A 20994-nucleotide genomic window follows, 5' to 3' on the forward strand; every position below is an offset into this window, starting at 1 on the left:
GAGTAATCTAATTTCAGACTCTAATTTATTTATATAATCTTTAGTGCCATTGCGACTTATTGATACCAATACTAATGAAGTATTGTGGACTAATCCTGTTCCTTCGTCAGTGAGATTTTGCCGACCAATTTTGATAGAATTTTCAAAAGAAACAGCTGAGAAAACAACACTGGTAGTCAGCGAAATTAATGCTCAAATTTTAGCCCTGAATCCTTCCCTAATTAATCACAATGGAGAAGGTATTGAAATAAAACACACGTTGTTTTTAACTATGATTGATGGGAAAGTGGCTCAAGTTTTGTCAGAAACTTCCTCAAGTACTGTGTGCATTATTTGCAATGCAAGACCCACAGAAATGAAAAATTTAGAAAGAGTGCGAAACAAACCAGTGGATGAACCTTCTTATCAATATGGGCTTTCAACTTTGCATTGTTGGATCAGATTTATGGAACTTATTTTACATTTATCTTACAATCTAGGTTTTGAAACACGGTCTGCCGCAACAACAGAGAATAAAGATTTTAAAAAGCAAAAGAAAGCTTACGTACAAAGAAGGTTCAGAGAAGAAGTTGGATTGAATATAGATAAACCTAAGCAAGTAAGTGGCAACACTAATGACGGTAATACAGCCAGAAGATTTTTCCAAAACTACCATTGCATTTGTTCATCAGAAATCACTGGAATAAATGAGGAATTAATAAAACGGTTTTATGTTATACTTCAGGTCATGTCAAGTGGTAGAGGTATTGATGCCACGAAATTTGGACAGTATGCATTCGATACAGCGCAGCTGTATGTTAATAAATATAAATGGTATTACATGCCGTCATCAGTGCACAAAGTGTTGATTCATGGTGAAAGTGTCATACGTCATTTTTCTGTCTTGCCTCTTGGACAACTCTCTGAAGACGCTCAAGAGTCACGAAACAAAGACTACAAGCAGTTCAGACTTCATCATTCAAGAAAATGTTCGAGGGCAGCCACCAACGAAGACGTTATACACACACTTTTGTATACCTCTGATCCATACATTACAAGCTTGAGAAAACCTTACAACAATAAATATTTGGAACTTCTTGATGAAGCAAGCTCCTGAGTGACTACTAAGCTATGTTTTTATGTATTCTTGATATTTAAAGTAGGTACTTCATCTTATTAATCTATAAATTTATAAGAACATGCATGGTTAAATCTAAGAAATTAATACTTTTTTATTCCTTAATTTTTTATAAGTATAATAAATAAAATTTGACTTATAAAGTGTATATTATTTAAGAGAATATCTATTTAGGTACCTATACCCAGAAAAAAAATCAGGTAGATATCATCAAAAACACGGAAGTTATAGATTTATGATATGAAAAGGAGTCAAGGTTCCCATAGTGCGGCGTGCTTGGATTGGCTCGGAATTCCTTAGAACGGGCAGATACGGGTATTTTAGTTCGAGATTCGTATAATTACGCGTTTTAATCTTCGATTAAGGCACAATAGCACTATCCTATTCCACTTTAAATTAGATTTCACAAGATAATTGAAAGTCAAAATAAAAACGACACTTTTCCCTCCAAAAGGCCCATAGTGAATTCGTGATACCAAAGAGTATAGATAGTAAAGTATAGAGGATACCACAGAGTAAGTATTGGACAATACTTTGTGATTGTGGCAGAGAACAAATAAGATTGTGGGTTGTACTCTCAATGCTCAAGTCAGGACTTGAGTATGATTTAAAGCACTAGAAATCATACTCAAGTCCTTGTCATTAGGGTCGTATTTCCAGTGCTTCAAATCATACTCAAGTCCTGACTTGAGCATTGAGTAGAGTTCTCGAATACGACCCTGTGACTGGTACAGGAAACTATTCCCGAAATGGTGTTGTGATCGCTTAGAGCATTGTTTCAATAAATAAAAGCGATGTGTGAAAAAAATATGTTAAAAAAGGTATCTAAACTACAGTGAACACCTTAGTGAGCCGGTTACGAGATAAACAGATTAATATGTAATACTTACCCAAAAACTAGTTCGTTTTTAACCTTGAAATTAAAGCGATAGCAAGTACTTACCGACTTTGTTATCATTATCAATGTTCGAGCCGGCTATCAGAAGTGGTTTCCAATAAAATTGTGCCGTGTATCCAGCTGATTTGGATAACAAGACTTTATTTTTCGAAATTATCGACAGAACCTGTCAAAGGTTTCAAAAATTATTAAGCAGAAAACTCGATACTAGCGAAATTCAACAAGGGTACGGCATAAGCAAAAAGAAGAAGAAGAAGACTAACTGATTATACTATGGTAAACATTTTTCTTTTCAACATAGGTTTTGTCACTGTTACAGCTATACACTGAAATTTCACTCTATGCCGTTGATGTGTCTAAAGTCCGATGATCTTGTGTGTGTACTTCTCGCACTCTGAAATCTAAAAAAGATCTGCATAGACCACCTGAATAGTCCTATATTTGAAGCTGCAAAATATGCAGTCCCTCATTGCTATCGTGAGGGAAAATCATGTTTCGAGGATCAGAAAAATTAAATTTTTATGAAAATTATATTTATTTATTATTCAAAACACTTTTACTCCTCCGAAGCTCGAAACTCATGTCTTTTAGCATAAATTCAGTGCATAAAGTTCAATATTGACAATAAAGCCATATTTTAAAATTAATTTTTGTCACATTCTTCTAGGCATGAGTCGTTGACGCATTTTCCATCAACGAAACGTAACCGTTTACCGTCGACAGTCGACTAGTCGATTAACTAGTTAAATCCGTCGACTAGTTAAATCCTTCAACTGGTTAAATTCGTCAACTAGTCGATCATTCAACTTAGGTCGAATTTCGTTGTACTTATTAACGTTTAACGCAACGATAATAAGACGGTTGATCAACTAAGTAGATTTTGAGAATATGTACTATTGTAGTTTTCATTTTACAAATATAATTTTATTTTACTTAAGTATAAGTTTAAGTAAAATAAAATTATATTTGTGAAATGAAAACTACAAATTGTGAATTGATTGCTCCTGTACCAAAATCGACGACAGAGATGCAAAAACCGACACATGCTTCCTTCGCAAATGGCTTTTAAAATTTGCCGTAGTAGATTTATAAGACAATTTTTCTTTGCATATATTACACAATGCTTTTCCACTGCTAGCATCTTTTTCAAAGTGATACTACAATTGACTTCGTCCCGACGACATAATTGCATAAAGTTCAATAAACTATTCCTACACCTATATTATTTCTATACATATAGTTTAAAAACTATGTTTGTACATTTATACAATAATTAAACAATAAATTAAAATAATAACGAGCTAAATTAATAATTTGTAATTATCACAACAAGTACATACGTAAACAATCGTGAAATCGCACCCAACTCATCACGAACTGTTATTTTATTACCAAAACAAAAGGAAGTACGTTTCAAAAAAGTAGTAGTAGGTGTCTGCTCCAGTCGTCGTGAGTGGTAAGGCGCGTTGTCCAATACCAAGACTGAACCGTTTTTCAACTTTGGCAGCACCAGCTTCAACCACTCTTCAAAATGTGCGGCATCCATTTCCTCGTGATAATCGGCTTTGTTTTTTTTTTGCTTCGATAATCAGCTGACATCCTTCCACGAAACCCTCTTCATTGCCAATGTGGCTAATTATTAATCTCCTCCCCTTTCCTCTAGAGTCCGTTAATCCCGTAGAATACCCTTCTAAAAATGCATCTTTGCGTGATTGGATTTGTGTATCTTGCCAGACTTTTTTCATTGTGTGACCTGCAAAAAAACAGGAGTAACTTATAGATTTTAGTATTCTTTTTGCGTTTTGTAGTAGTTACTTGAGTCATTGATTAAGTAGGTAGGTATATTACCTTCATTAACCCAAGTCTCATCTTGGTAATATATAACCTTTCCCTCCCGTCGATATTGCTAGATCGCTAATAAATATTTTTTGCGCCACAAAATTATATCTTGACGGTCAATTAAGCAACTTTTCCTGTTTCTTGTCGCATATTTAAAATTTAAATGTTTGAGTATTTTGTAAGTTGTACTTCTCGATAAGTTAGGTAGCGTATCATCATCATTGATGGCTTCCTGGACCTGGAAGTAGAAATTGTTAGTCATGAAAATCTAGTTCAAGTAGTATTACTTTTTATCAATTAATACAGGTATAGACGACCACACTAATCTAAAAAGACCACGAAACCATCACGCCGGAGCGGCGCAGTGCCAGCACGTGCGCAGATAAGAACAAAAGCATTGGTTTTTTGCTAATACCACTCCTAAACTAAAAAACAAAAGCTATTGTCCCGCCGCGCGGTTGCACTCTCTATTCCGTTTTCTTATCTAGGCACCTGCTTGCATCGAGCCGACACTACGGTTTCATGGTCTTTTCTAAATGGACTGAATGACAATATCGTCAAATAGATGCATAATATCATAAAATTTGATCAAATTCGATTTACGGTAAATATTAGTTACAAATAATTACCGTCCTCGTTTTCAGATGTTCATGGGCTATAAACCTGATTTTTAAGTTCGACGTTAACGAAGTGTCGGGAAAAACCCGAGTGCTGGCCCATCTCTGGTGCGAATTACGCAATTTGACTGTAATGATAGCTTTAATTGACAAACACGTCGTACGCCAAGATTTCTGCACCTAAACAACTACAGCAAGTTATTTAAATAATCTACCAAAGTGAATATTGATTTGCGAATGCTTACCTTGGCAATAGTTGGACCTTCGTTTCGGAAAAAGAATTGATGAACCTTGCGTCTTATGGCCTCCAAATGGAATTCATCGAATTTTTCTATGTAGCTTTTTCGCCTGCCTTTCGGTTTAGGGGGCTAAAAGTTCATATTTTCGCATTTTTCTTTTAGAACTGTATAAACAGTTGATTTTGAAATGCCCAGAATGTCAGCCGTTTTTTTAGCACATTCTGTTTTACTGGCAGCTTCTAAAAGATTTGGATCGCAACCCTTGTTTTCTTCCTGAACAATGTATTTATATACATTCTCCGTCATCATCTTCTCAGTAGTACTGAGAGCAATACGTTGTCTTTTCTTTCGAGGCGATAAAATGCCCGAAGAAGTGGATGGTCCTGGGTTGTCCATATTGCGATGCAATACGCAACAAATACAGTAACAAAAAAAAACTTAACACGATAATAAAAGCAATAGTAGCCCAGCAGTGGCACGAATAATGGGCCGATGATGATTCAAATTTAACAAGTTCGGACAATCATTGCGTAAGCGTAACCAATATTCAGTCGATAATTCATTCATTCATTCATTCATATTTATCGACTGCAATCACTAGCTACTTGAGAACGGGCAACACTTTTGCGCAATGAATTGTCAAATTTTTCCATCTTCACTAAAAACGGACTTTACTGTCTCACGAATTAACTACCGTCGTCCTTTTTTTTTGCATCTTGCATTACTAAATAGCCTATACTACTTTATCGCACATATTTAAATATCAAATTACCGTTGCTGAATTTAAAGTTCAAATTAGTTTGACCATCGAATCGCGTTAATAAACGCGTCGACGTATTCTACTATAATTCTAACATTCTACTATAGACTATAGTTGACAAATGTAACCAGTTAATCGAAAAACGATAAACAGTCGAAGCGTTAAACGGAAGTCAACCGTCGATTCGATTCGACTAGTTCGTTCATTCAACGCTCATCGCTACATTCTTCACGGTGTGGTTACTAATAGTGACCACCTCCTACATAGCACCCCAGCATGCGAATTATAAAAAAAGTGCAAGAATATGGCAAGAATGCATTGAATTAACCCCGATTAACTTAGAGGATGGAAAAAAGTTTCCATAGTCTAAGCCGATTAAGCATGACGACACAAAAAAAAATTAATCTGACAATGAACATCTGTGTCGCAAAGGGTAATGCTTAGAGGATGGAAAATAAAAGAAGAGTAATGCCTTCTCTAGCATAAACCTATTCGGCATTTTTTTTTCGACCTATCGTATCGGTCTGGAACATGCTATTGTTATATAGTCAGTATTTGGTTTCGCGTGCGTTCTGTCAGAATATTAGATAATATGATATCTTTCTAATTTGTGTATGTGAACAAAGCTTAGAGGATGGGAAAAAAATAAAAGAAAGGAGCTACCCTAACTACATAATTAACGTGCATATAACCAACATTTGAAACAAATGGCGGATTTCTTTAGTGTTGTACCATAATGTATCGATAAGTTACTATCGATATGCAAATGTACGGCTTGTTGAAGTGGAATGTTGAAACTGTATTTTTTTGGTTCTTCAGTTTACTGTAACCAAAGTATGCCTAAACAAACTCAAGTCAATATAATATAATCTCGAGTGTTATATTATTATAAATGTCAACACATTTTTAAACTTTTTTTAAAATTAATTTTCAAGATTTATTTACTAATTTAGTAAAAGCCACCAAACTGCTGTGCAGTTTGATGGCGACATGCGTATTCTTACTTAATTATACCTGCTTTACTGGTATATAACATTACATAGTATTAATTTTACTTACTAAATAAAATATAAAAATTACTTTAAGAGGTACGCCTTTAACCTACATTTTAGTACATATTTACATAACGTCTTTTAACTAACTGTCAAGTACAAGTCCATTCAGGCTTCTGCGGATTCTAGTATTCACGTTACTGGCTTTCTTGTGTGTATGCTTACAAGATCAACACTATCTCAAAATAATCGTTAACAACAATCATCAAAGTATACAAACGGGCAATCTAAAGTAAACAACAGCAAAATTTGGCAAGATTTATAAATAAACTACTTAAATAAGTCTAATTACATGAAACATTTGGGCTATTGTGTGATTATATACAAAAAAATAATACGTACCTGTGCAATGTAACTTTCGACTGATTTGGACTTTTTCTAAAGCCACATCTCTCAATGCTGCAGCGTCGCATTTTTATTAATACCTAATTATTCTCGCTGTCAATATTTTTGTCCAATTTAATTAAAATACATGCGAATAATTCAATAGTACATTTGGAAAAACATTTTTTTTTTTTTTGGGTTATTTGGCTTCTGTTTTGACATTTGATGTACTTCCCTTTGACAATTGTATCATGTACCTCATGTACTGCGAAATGGACACGGTTAGCATTTAAGATGACGTTACGTACTTTCGATTCCCGTGTTTGACACAGACCAATGTAATGCTTTCTCTTTTGGCTTAAAACGGCACGAAATAGTTAAACAAAGACAATAACATGTTTATGTTTTCGACGTCGAAATGCATCATATACATATAACGTTTGATTTATATATGTCAACGTAATATGACCTTTAGTTTCCATAGTCGAAGGAACAAAGCTTAGATGATGGGAAAAAAGTTTTCATAGTCGAAGGAACAAAGAGAGCTCTTCACAACTCTCTCAAATTTACATTTCTGAACGAAATGCTTAATGTCAAAACAGCCAACTTGTCAAAACCCCCCTCACCTCTTTCTTTTCGCTAGCGCTCACCGAGTGCTTTAGAAAAATAATTTTTTTCGGTATTTTAAACACAACAATAAAGTTTAAATAAATCCATAATAATTAAAAAAGTAATTTTGTAAAAAGTGTTTCTTTATTAAACATGGATGGACCCTCCGGAGCGAAGAAAAAACTGAAAACCGTGAGTTACTTCTTATAAATTTCTTATGAAAAACATGATAATGATGTTTTATTCTCATCGTAAAGTTTAAAAACTATAATGTTTTCTGTTATAGTATATGTATAAATTGAATTCGGCTAGAAAATGCTGATTACTTCTGTTCTATCTCACAAAAATTAAAAAGCATTTTTAAATTGAATTCTTGATAATAAAATAAATAAATGCATTTACGCTGTGAAACACTACCGGTCGCCGTTTTATAAATATTTCATATTTTATTACCTATGTTATCTCGTCTATAATCAAATAAAAAATAAATAATTGTTATATAATAAATAATAATATGGTTATATAATAAAGTAAAATAAAACTTATGACTGTCATTATTGCTATCTGTGGATCTTTTATCAGTGAAATGGAATTTATAATAGTCTCAATTACTCATAATGTTATCAGTGTTAAATATTTGTTTTTAGTGAATAATAAACACAGTATATGACACATGATATTTTCCATAAAAGATATTAATTGAATTATAATTTAGTGATGATGTCGAACCTCCTTCACCACCATCCTTCCTTCCTCATTCATTCACCCTTCCTTTTTATCACCCTCCTTACAGGTTCCTGGCCCCTAACTTTAAAAATTTTGATCATTCCTGAATTCCTTTTCCATCCACTATTCTTACGTTGGTTCATTCCGTTATCAATCCCATCAAAATTCTCAAAGCGAGAGAATATGGTCATGGTGTATCCTCATCAGGACTCGAACTTCATGTGATTTACTTTTTTTTCATCATTGGAATATAGGATCTCTTGGGATAAGTGGACTGTTTATAAGACCGTTTAGTATTAGCAGGGAGTGTTTAATACTGTTTGTACCTTTTTATATAATTTTTTGACACAGCCTGTTGCCTTTCATTGTCTACCTTTAATAAAATTATGTGGACCACGCCATTCTCTTTTACTTTCTCTAAAGCTAGGCCATAATCTGCATTTTGGTGCTAAAATCAGTTTGGAGCTTGTAGAAACTTTATAATTACAGGTGCTCTTATTTTAAATAAGAGCACCAATCTTAGCTAGCTTGACTTTGTAAAACTCTTTGTAAAGATCTTCCAAAGGGTCACACATGAGTCATGTTTCAACAACCATACTATTTCGTTATTTTAAATTAACAAAATAATATCTGTAATGCCATATGTCTGTAGTGAGTATTTGATTTTATTTAATTGAGTGGTATTTGACCTTAAGATTGATTTTAAATTTATTATTGAGATCATTCTCTTTAAAATGCTCTGTAGGAAAAATAATATTTGGCACTTAAGCTTCTTTCCCTCTCATTTGCAGATATGAAGTCTGCTGGAGAACAGCTCTATTCCATTCCTCTTTGGAGGTAGAAGTTTGGGCTTTGATGGTATCTATCATAAGTAGTCTACCCTACTTATCCTTTTTAACACATTCAGTGTATGCATAGTTTCTCGTCATCGTAATTGGCATTAGGCAAATTTTTCAGGGCTACATATGTTCAGTGTAGCACTTCACATTTTGAGATGCAGCTTGTCTCAAGCTCATTCTATCAATGACTGTTATTCACATAATATATAAAAAGGTATATAATGATTAATGGGGAATGTACGCTTTTGAGATCTCAGTAGGATTCTACATCTTATATGAAATTTAGGTAGGAGTTGCAAAGTTCACTCTGCTGAACCAGAGCACACAGGACATCTGGCTTCAGACCAATGGTCTTAAGCATTCAAAAGTCCTGAGAACTGCATACAGTGTTAAGCACTGTCGAGAAACTGGTACTGTGCAGAAATCGCATCAGACTGCTGCCAATCTTAGGCAGAGGGAGTCTGTAATTTCTGCCATGACGCGGTTGAAACTCCTCTGCATCTTCTTACCAAATGCTGTCCCATGATGGACGTACGAAGCTCCATACTGGGGGTAGACATAGGTCACAACAAAGGCTGATTGCACATGGTGGCGCTTTTTTGCCGCCGCGGCACCGGAAGAGTACCAACGGCACAATTGCAGCCCGTGTCGCGTGACCAACTAAAATAGTACACTAGTAGAGAATTGCGGCAGCACTCGCCGCCGCTGCCGCGGTATCTATTGACGCCGCCGCGCCGCCTCGGTGCGTGTGTGAAAGTATATACATATACAAACGCAAAGTTGACCATAAAGGCGGCGGAGCGGCAGCGGTATCGCTGTTGTTACAGTGCCGTGTGTAATCAGCCTAAAATATCAAACTGTCGAACCAGGAAAATCCTTCAGTACTTTGAACTTGTTGGCCAAGTGATTAAGAGCTACATAGACCCTGAATGAAGCCACCATAATACTAATAGGGAGAAGCAAGACAATATGCATCTCCATCAAGATCTATAATTTAATGACATACAGATTGTATAAATATAATTGGTTCGTCAATTCAGAGATAGGGACTGCGATATCGCTCTGGGTTATGGTTGGATTAGCAGGTGTTCATTGCTTTCCTGCGAGGCAAAGCGCCAGTATAATGGAAATTTTTAAGCCAGACCCTGCACTCTCGTCCTCTGTCCGACATCCGTCCCGAACAAATTGTCAAATAAGTAATACTCGACCAAATTAAAAGACACATGATACGAACGAAGCTTCGTACTTGACATTGTTTTTTTATTTCATCGAGTAATACTTATTTGACAGTAATTGTTTTGGACGGATGTCGGACAGAGAACGGCAGTAGACCCCCAGGGCCGGATTCTCTAGTAAGTTAGTAAATTTTTGACGATATCTCTTGTAAATTCCGTTTTTTGACGAAATTGACGACCCCTAATGCTGATTAGGTTGTAAATGTATGATCCTTTTTTTTGATATCTGTTTTTATTGAATAAAAGTTAGTACCTATTATAAAGCAATTGGATACAATATAATAGTTAATAGTTGAGAAACAAAAGTTAAAATAGCGAAAAAACCTAACTATGTTTCTCTCCAAGTTGTCTCCATGAATATTATATTAATAAGTTCTACATTAATTGCTGGTATGCTGATTCCAGTTTTCTAAATTGTCCATTGTGCACGTAAGTACAAAGACAGGTTAGACATTCCTCAGTTAAAAATGTACTTCCTAACTGCGTTACAATTACACGTCTATCTTTTCTTAATTAAAACTAGTTATAAAATTAATCTTTGTGGTATAGGTATTCTAGGAATGACGTAGACCGGTTAAATGATTCTCAGTCAAGCAGTATTTTAGGTTATATTCACCTAAAGAAACTAATGTTATATGTTTTTGTGTGCTTTTTTGTATAGTTACTCCAAAGTTAGTCTTCTTATAGTGGACTTTACAATCTATATAAACTGAGAGTTTAAGTTTAGTTAGTTTAAATTTAAATACAATTTTGAATGGTTAGTACTGAGAATGCAGAATCAAACATAATATGATACGTATGAATTTAATATAGTATAAGTTATATATATATATAAGTTAATTCTCATACTAATTACAATACCACTCCTACAAAAAAACGGTGAAGAAGATAGGGAATCCAATCAAAATTGACTAAAGAAACATTTACGATATTACCTACTGCAGCTAGTGATATTAATAAAACAAAGTAACAAAGACACGCCACTCTTCTAAACGATCCCAGACTTGCCTATGGCCATCTAGGGTTTTCCATTCACCGAGTTTTATTTATGTTTACACTTGACCAAATTTAGAAAAACTATTTATTTTGAATTGAATTTAAGAGCACGTCAATTTTGACACATACATTTAAATTCAACTTTATTCCTCTAACGATTAGAACGGTGCAAAGTATTAAGCTTGATATTATGCTCTTGACTGTACACGGCTGACAGTAATTCATTAAGGCTATGAGCAAATGCGAGGCGGTGCGTTCAATTGTCTCTTATTAACTCAGATAATAACTTCTAATAACTTTCGGAATTATATATATGCCTACCCCGTCTAAAACTGACATGACCCTTCGTCTCTTATCTACGTCTCTGATACATTTGTTCATAAGTATGAAGTTATCATAACTATTATCATATCTAGCATATCGGCTAGTAGTTTCGTGCTGCTTTTTTGTTACTAGTGATATATTATGAATCGACCAACCGTTGTAACACCAGTATTCAATACGGCGGCGCGCACGCTGCCGCATTCTCGACAAACCGGTTCGGGCTTCGAATGTAATTTATTGGCGGGAAAGTGTTTATTCGATTTTTCAAAAGTTTAATTTTTTTATCGCGGTTCGAAATGAGTTTGCAACAAAGGAATCAGCATGTCGTCGAGGCTTATGAGAAATTTAATATTTCTCAATGGGGAAAAGGCACTGATAAGGTTAATATTCTTTTTCTAAATTGTGCTATTTAACATACACTTATGTAGTGCATTGTATAACATTAAAATTCCATAAAAAATGGTTGAAATGGTGATTTAAAATCCTTTTCGTATACTTTCTCGAATGTAAAGGGGAGAAGTCTTGCAACTTTCACTCGTTTTATTATTTCCTTAACAAAACATACTACAACTCATCTTATATCTACTTTCTTTTGCCACTTGCCGTAAAAAATATAACCACGCATTTGTTTATTGGCTTTTGAAGGCAATGATCAGTAATTTCTTGTACAAACATTAAAATACCTACTTTAATATTATATGACATATTATGTGTCGTTTACAAATGAAGTCCACGGACTCCGAATTCTAAAATATTTAGTTTTTTTTTTGTTATATTGTTTACGTAGAAGAACGGTGCAAAGTAAGTTTATGTTCCTTTAAAAATGTTATCAATCATACACTAGAATATAATGTATAACTTTTATCGATGTAAACTTTGTGCAAATGACTCAAGGTTCAGTTTTCACTTGAAAAATTGGATAAGTGTATAATTTTGCTTAATCATACATGTAAATAAAAATTTGCTATAATGTATAATCAAGATTTATATTCAAGATAAACAGTGCTATTACATAAGATTAGATATATGAAAGGTTTGCACTAATTACGCACTGAGTCTACAGATAGCGAAGACGTTTCAAATACTGCAAATTGTAGAAAAATAATTTGTAAACGACTGTGTTAACTTGATTTTAATCTCCATTGTATAAGAGTTTAATTCTTCCTGTCTTTTAAACATAATCACACCTTATAAATGGTGTGGGCGAAAATTGAATGATTGATTGATGAGTCGAAACATTTCGACTCATCTGTAGAACAAAGACCTATGTGCAAGACTGCTTATTCTCAGGACAATGTACATTTCGTTCGCTGTTCTTAGCTGTGGATATCAGATCGACCATTGATCGATTTTATATTTCCGAAACAAAATAATACATAACATTCTGAATACACCTACCTATAGCTAGGCCTTATTTAGAATAACGAGATTATGTATTTATCCTATTTTAGTCGTATAATCACGTCGGACTCTATTTTTCGGATGAGTCGATTTGTGGTATGAACTAGTATGAGTTGTAGGGCTAGCATGAGAGGACGCGACTTGCGCGAGAGGGACATAAAGCGCGAGATACTGCTATACTCCCGCAGATAATAGCAATATTTAGCTTTTCTATGTCGCCCTCGCGCAAGTTGCGCCCTATCGTGCTGGCCCTACAAGAAGATTAAAGGTGTTACATGCCATTTGATTCACAGTTCTTACCCAAGTCGGGCGTACAAGTCTTAAAATTACAGTCATTAAAATTCAACTACTACAAATTGTCCTTAAAATAAAATTTACTTGAAGTACAATTGTCAAATATTTGATGTCTCTTTATAAAATTCATTTACATTATAGAAAACATTATCAATTAGCCATTTATATCTCTATAACCATACCTCATTTTGGCTTTGAAAATATCCAGAGTTATTCGTTCGAAAAATACATAACACGGTATAAAGTTCCTTAGCTGCATAATTGATAGGAAATCTTTAGTATAGTAACGGTGAAATCTCAGTTCGAATGGTAACGTAAAGGAGCGGGAGAGATGAAATAATGAGATGCATACAAAATTTACGAAGATAATAAGAAATTTACTAATTTGCTAATGTCTTTGCATGACTCCAGAAGTATTTTCGGCCTCTAGGCCCTATGAGTTAGGATTCGAAGTGATAATAATCACGATAAATATAATAACATTAATTGGAACAACAAAATGCTACCGCTAGCAAAGTTGTCACGTGTATTTGTATCAGAGACGTATTCCAACGTGTCAAAGGTATATATTTAAAATTACCTAATTATCTTATATATTTAAAATTACCTAATTATCTTAAATCGTTTTTCTAAACATTTTTTCATGCTTGTTTAGTTTTCTCACTGTATGTAATTTTGTGTCAATTACTAAAGTGACAAAGCTATGAATCAGCATGGAGAATTTTGTTATCGGATATAATTGGATAATTGTCGAAGAAAAGAAATATCATGATAATTTCGAACCGTGTAGGGTTAGCACGACCGGGCGCGACTAGCGCGAGAGCGACAAAGCGCGAGATACTGCTTTCTCGTATCGAGATCTTGCACTTTATGTCGCTCTCACGTAAGTCGCGAATTGTCGTGCTAATCCTATTGATAAGAAGTTGAACAATGGTTCGTTATACCACAGAGCAAATAGTATACTCCGTATTATACCTACCCAAATTTTGATCAGATCCCTATCAATTGACGTATGTATGTGATCATCCTGAAAATTAAATAAAAAATTTAATGTGGAAGTGAACTGTGAAGAAAAATATTTAATTTGTTCATAAATAGAAATGACCCCATCTTCTCTCAAGGTAAAACTGGTTTTGTGACCCTTTATGTTATGTAGATATCCTCGATCATCACTATATTATATTGCAGATAGGTAAAACGATCAAGTCACTCATTATAACATTAACGCCGTCGTGGTTACTCGTTGGCGGCGGAAAAGGAGGCAGCCTCGTTACGAATTTGGTCTAAGATAATATAAAAAAAAGAATCGACTGTATATCGATCGATTTAGATCTTTATTTAGACCTTTTCTTTCACCTTTTTATTGAAGTTTTTTTTCTTAAACATGGTCACAAATCATAATTGATACAAAGATCGAACGCTGAGCATAATTACTTCGATCCGGCTGGATTCTAACCAGTGCCTTCAGCGTACCGTGGCTGACGCGCTCCCGACTGATGGCGCTACGGCAAAGAAGACGTCATAAAGTAAAAACACAGATGGTTCGTTCCTTATCTTATTGTTCGATTTTTGTATTAACAAACTGGTGGAGTAATTTCACAAAAAATAATTGAATACCATTGAGTAGTAAAACATCGTGACATGCAATAAACTTAATATGATCAAAAATGTCACCAACATTTGAGATATGAGATATGCGCTGGAAAATGGAGTAGGTGAAAGAGGTTTGTCAGAAGCGAAGTGTGACACGAAGTTAAAATAATAAATTAATAATGGAGCACATTTTATAGGTTTTTTAGGATTTTATGCGAATATTATCTACATATACCACACCTAAATTATGAAACAATTAAAATATAGCACGTGTTACAGTTTGATATTTTTCGAATATCAATTATTACGCTTTAATATTGGGCTTGTATAACATAGGTAAGTCATAAAATTCTTTATAAGTAGCATATATAGCAAATTTCATTGGACTGTTCATTACGTATCAAAGCAGACGCTTTACGCGAACGCGACTAGATTCAACTATTATCATAATATTTATAAGTTATAGCTCAGGGCACAGAAGTGCCTCTCTGTAAATGTACGTGTGGCGCACTATAACTTTCCGGAATGAATAAGAAAAAAATACTATAAATGGTCAGAAATGAATTTATTGTTTCTCAAAATATTCTCCGTTCGCGTTAATGCACTTTTTCATTCGAATTAACCAATTTTGAAAACATTTATGCCACTCCTCCGTGACAATCTCTGAAACATATTTTTCATACTCTTCGACAGCCTCTTCGGGTGATGAAAATCGTTGACCGCGTAACTGGTTCTTAATTGTTGGAAATAAAAAAAAGTCACAAGTCCGGGACGCGCAATGGCTCATAAGGTCAACGTTGTTCACCTTCAAAAATTCATTTGTCTTTCAGGCCGTGTGAGAACTGGCACTATCGTGGTGCAAGATGATACGGCGTTTACGGTTATTTTCACGGAGTTTGTCGATAACTTCCGGCAAACAAAATGGTCGTGTACCAATCACTGTTCACGGTACTATAATTCTCCAAAGCAACAGTAGCCACGTGTCCAGTTTTATTAAAAAAAGATGCAAACATCTGCTTAGAGGCACTTTGCACGCGCGCCACTTTGGTTAGTTTCGGCTCATTTTGAAAGATCTATACGCTCGATTGCTGCTTTGTTTTGGGATCGTAACTATCAATCCATGTTTCGTCACCTATTTCTATGTCCCACACCAAATTTGACGCCCCATTATTGAATCTGGTAAGCATGGTACTGCACCAAGTGACGCGATCCGTTTTTTCAGCCTCAGTCAAATTGTGTGGGATCCACCGAGAGCACAGCTTTTTCATACCTAAATGTTTGTGTAGTATTGATTGTATTTGACTCATACCTATATCTAAAGATCTCATGGTATGTCACATGCCTGTCTGTTTTGATCATACGGCGCACATCATCGATGTTTTAGTTGTTCACAGCAGTGGACGGGCGACCATCATGAAATTCGTCACTGAGATTCACGCGACCGCGTTTGAATTCCGCAAACCAGCTATAAATAGTCGTCTTGCATGGTGCTCATACTACGAAAATTTTCACGAGTTAAATCCATGGTGATGTAGACAACCAATTTCTAAAATGACGCTACAATGTAAAAACTAGTGACAGTCAGACGAAACAAACTGTATTTTACAGCCAAAGAGTTCCATTTTCAAATGTTGTAATTACTTTATAAATACTGTTTATGTAAGTGGCCGCTTCCGGAAACTTATAGTGTGCCCTATGTACTAGTAATGGTCGCGTAAACTTAAACTATGCTTGAATTCCTGTTTGTTTTTGCAAGAGCTTATTAGGTACTACAATGATGAAGCTGGATATTTCACAGTACAGCGTGTGACAGTATACCATACAAGATTTTATCATCTAACTCGGATTTTGTTGTTAGTATTGATGCAAAGATTGAACAACACAAATAACATTGCTGACTGTTTGTTGCCACATCGGGGTTACCGCTTTTGCTAAATGAGCTACAAACCAAGTTATCAGATTTTACGAATTTCTCTGTGCTTGTTGCAGATATGCGTACTGGGTTTGAAGTTTAAACTTTGAAGGGTTTTTTTCGTCAGCGCCATCTGACTTAGAGAAAGAGAAACTTGTGAAAATTTCTTCACTCAGAAGGAATCTTTCTTTGTGTTGTTGTTGTTCGATCTCTCTATCAATATTCACAACCAGTGAGTATTTTCACAAAAACATGAATGTGTATGAAATGTGAATATCAAGGTAGTAAAAACATAACGATATTCAATCAAAATAAATAGAGCCCTGAATTTGTTTGAGGAATTGTTTCATTTTTTAATATGCTAGCTAGAGTCGTCATCATTCTTTTTCGTGTTGTATATTGTATTTGTATCACGGGCGGGGCGGCGCAGAATGTTTTTTAATCCAGTCATTTTACTCCATTCATATACATTTTTTCTTTCACACAATCTTTTTTCTGTACTTGGTCGCCATAGATAAACGGTATTCAGAGTTTCGAGTTAGAACCGTAAATCAAGTTTTCAGTACACGTTATGCCTCATAATGACGGTATCACGAATCCCTACAGTGGTTTTAACTTAATCAAGAACACGCCGCACAACAAATTAATGCATTATGTTTTACTGCAAATTGATGTTTACTAAACTATATTCAAACGCCACGAAAAGGAAGTAAACGTGTCATATAAAATTAAAGTACATTAAGTAAGAGAAAATGAGTTAACAAATATCGCACAGAAGATTGTGCTGTTTGGAATTTGCTACGCTTCCGTGAATGTATTTTTAACTAATCAAGTAATTAATTATGTTCTGTGTTTATTTGTTGAATGTCTAAAATTGAGTTTCAAGTAAAACATTACCGTGTATGAAGTACAATGCGTCAAGTCACTTTAAGGTAATATAGCTAAAAAAGAAATTTACAATAAGTATCTTTACGTAACCTTGTAGCCCTGGCATTTAAGACTTAGTTTCCCTTTGCTCAATTGCTTTCATCTCCCCTTTCTTTTTATTTGGAAAACAGCAATGCAGGCTTTATCTCTGTAATTGAAATACACTTTATTAGTGATAATGAATGAGATTATCTATCCAAGAATAGTGAAGACTCAAAGATTTTAATAAAAAGCACCTCAAACTTCTCCCTTCGTATGGGTTGTGCCAGACGCGTTGTTATGTGTGCCAGGCACTAGATGTAGTGTGAAAAAGTAGTGTAGGTACATTATGCTCGACAGTCTAGTAGTAACTGAAAAAAATTGATTGATATAATAACCTTTGTTGCCTGATTAGAAATCGATAAAGATTGAAATATGTTACGTCATATTGATTTTTTTTACTGTTTGTAACAATATTTGTAAAATGTTAAATTTATCGTCAGTTGTAGGATCATTTCCGCCTCATCAGATCGTAACAGCTAAAAGTAAATTATTCTGAAGAGACCAAAAACCATTTTTTTTAATTGCTAGAACTCTTTTGTTTTCATCTTATTAGTATGAAGTTTGAACAAAGTTTCTTTAAGTTGTAAGGACCTTTATCATAATCTAATTGCATAAATCCAACGCTGACTTTTTCGAAGATTAGCATGGCGCTTACGTTATTGTTTTGCTCAAAATACGTTGTGTTACACGCTATATTTTATAACATTGAATGTTAACTATGGCGTAACTGACAAAGTATGATAATATAATTTTTAATGTATCTCTCACGACATTTATGAATTGTGATTTGCACTGTACTATAATGATCACCAAGGAATTTATAACGCCTTACGAATAAGATTTAAAATAACATGAAAGTTTTTATTCATAAAAACCAAAATTCATACAAATTAATATTATTGTAATGTACAAGTTTTATTTAAGTAATAATAATAATAACCAGTTCTAATTTGAGATCACTATTTAATTTATGATTTAATCTCTTTGAACTAATAAGACTTCTATTATAATCAGCTTTTGTCTTTCAATACTTATTTTAGTTAAATAATAAAAATAAAACAATAACTAAAACTAACTTCTTTAAACATAAAAAATAATGTCGTTACTGTAAATACAACAACAAAAGGGTTATTTAAAAACAGCATATCAAATTTTGATGTAATTCTATTATCAAGCGTATGTAATTTGTTTGCATTATCTCCTGCTTTCTTTGCGTTATCTCATGCTTTATTTTTCCCTGAGTTTTCTTTTTCTGACTAAATAATGTGTTTTGCATTGTTTTCTCACGATTTACTTTTAATTTTCCCTCCCTATCTTTCTTACCAAACATTTTGCTGAAATTCTTTTTTGTTCATTGAGTTTTTTTTTCTGTTGTTTTTTCACATTGCCCGCTATTTTCCTTTTACTTCTTTCGACCAGTTTAGCTTCATAGTTGTCAATATTTATTAATTACGTTATCTACGATGTTTTTGCCGCAGTCATCTCTCTCCATCTTGATGATCAATGTCCATTTTGTCAATAAAGGGAGGCTCAGATAGTCTTGAACGTGAAGTGTTTGGGAATCACACCATCATTACACATTTTTTCAAATCATGGTATTTTTTGTTCAAATGGGTAGTGGGTTTGTATAAAGCCTTGGTAAATTTGGGTCCGTATTTATTGTATTGGTAATCGTTGCCAGTATATATCATCGAGATCGTCTTCCAACACAATATCAATGTATGTTTTCTTGAATTGTGTAATGTGTCGCATTTGTTTTAGCAACGGGAAAATCAGTATTTGTAATCTTCTGTATGACTGTATCAGTATTAAATTCGGTTAACATATGTTCACTACCATTTGTAGACCGACTGTTACGTGGGTTTTTGGTGAGTTATTGATTTATATTGACATATTATTTCTAACTCGGGTAATCTTTTGTATTTTATGTTACTTTTCGAGAAATAACTGAATCTGGTACAGTTTATGTCGTAATACCTCAAGTGTCTGTCTTTGTTATAATTATTAATACAAAGATCGAACACTCAGAAAAAATTCTTTCAAGCTTCGATAATTATAATAAACTAGTGGAGTAATTTCACATAAAAATAATTGAATATAAATTCAATAAAAATTTAAATACAATGAATAGGGACATCTCTAGCCGGGGCTGGTAGCTGGTATCTAACTGGGTGACGAAATAATATCATAGATAAATCTAAAAAGTCGTTGAAAAAGCAAATACAAACGTACGACGCAAGCACATAGAAAAATTCGTGGTCCGCTGGTTCGTTCCGTGGCTTAGTTGGTATGGCGTCTGACACGGTATGCTAGAAGACGTCGGTTCGAATCCGGCCGGATCGAAGGAATTTTCTGAGTGTTCGATCTTTGTATTAATAATTATAGTTGGTACGGGTGTTTATTTTTTTCAATTTTACGCAACTCGCAAAACAAACTAAACCTATATAATTGCGACCGAAGGACACAAAGCGTCATCGTCTCACGAGTTTAGGTACCATTTGCCATGTTGTTTTATGATACTAAGTGACGGGTCGAAGAAGTTGTGCGCCTGGTGGTAAGCGACACGCCTGTCCATAACAGTTGCACTGCCACTAAAAACTTTAAATTGCAAAGATCTGAAGGGCACTGCCACTGCGCCCGTCACCCTGAGCAAGTTGACAAGTCCCATGTGCTTGTAATTTCACCGGAACCCTTATCTTGCAAAACAGGAACGCAGTAATGCTCATATTACTGCTTGGCGGCAGAAATAGATAAGGCGGCAGTACTTCCCTGGACGAACCCTTCCATAAACAGCTCTAGTGCTACGTGCTGCGTACTTCACACTATAATAATAGACAAACTTTGTCTCTTTCTGACTCGGCACACATTTTTTAGGTATGAAAGAGAAGCAATTGTTCCTAGGATACCGTAATTAACGTAACCGCCATAATGTTTGTAGAAACAATGAGGATTTTAAGGTAACCGACAGTTCGTTTGGATAAAATGTTGATTTAAGAGTCTCAGTCTATATTATTTAAACAACAAAAAGTAACATATGAGCATGTAAGAGGCATTGATCACTTGAATCTATTCATCTCGATTAGTGTAAACGACGAATGATTTTTAAAGGCGGTTATTTTTTAAAGTAACAGTCAATTAAGTATAATAATAATAAATAATAATAATAGCACACACACTCAACACAGCCGCGCACTAGGGACACCCTGTGTCGCGGGTGCCATGGACACACACAAAGACAACCACAACTTAC

General features: G+C 34.5%; 1 protein-coding gene and 1 long non-coding RNA gene across 3 annotated transcripts in view; one reads left to right on the forward strand and one right to left on the reverse strand.

Annotated features, from left to right (window-relative positions):
- Positions 1 to 3682: 3682 nt before the first annotated feature.
- LOC113236899 lies at positions 3683 to 4841 on the reverse strand. The gene is made up of 3 exons (XR_003310995.1): positions 4717 to 4841; positions 3864 to 4092; positions 3683 to 3768 (listed from the first exon to the last, which is right to left on the reverse strand). It is a non-coding gene; the product is annotated as an uncharacterized LOC113236899 (long non-coding RNA).
- Positions 4842 to 7488: 2647 nt separating this feature from the next.
- The window catches only part of LOC113236408 (bifunctional 3'-phosphoadenosine 5'-phosphosulfate synthase), an 86368-nt gene continuing 72862 nt past the window's right edge, over positions 7489 to 20994 (forward strand). The window contains exon 1 of one of the 2 annotated variants that reach the window (XM_026472446.1): positions 7489 to 7647. In XM_026472446.1, coding sequence (XP_026328231.1) covers positions 7609 to 7647 — 39 coding nt within the window. In that variant the 5' untranslated portion in view covers positions 7489 to 7608. Of the gene's footprint in view, positions 7648 to 11836; positions 11956 to 20994 lie in introns of those variants that run through there. The other variant, XM_026472445.1, reaches the window with a different exon arrangement.

Source organism: Hyposmocoma kahamanoa, unplaced genomic scaffold (assembly GCF_003589595.1).
Source record: "Hyposmocoma kahamanoa isolate Upper Pololo Valley unplaced genomic scaffold, ASM358959v1 92, whole genome shotgun sequence".
In the NCBI taxonomy this organism is placed as follows: domain Eukaryota; kingdom Metazoa; phylum Arthropoda; class Insecta; order Lepidoptera; family Cosmopterigidae; genus Hyposmocoma; species Hyposmocoma kahamanoa.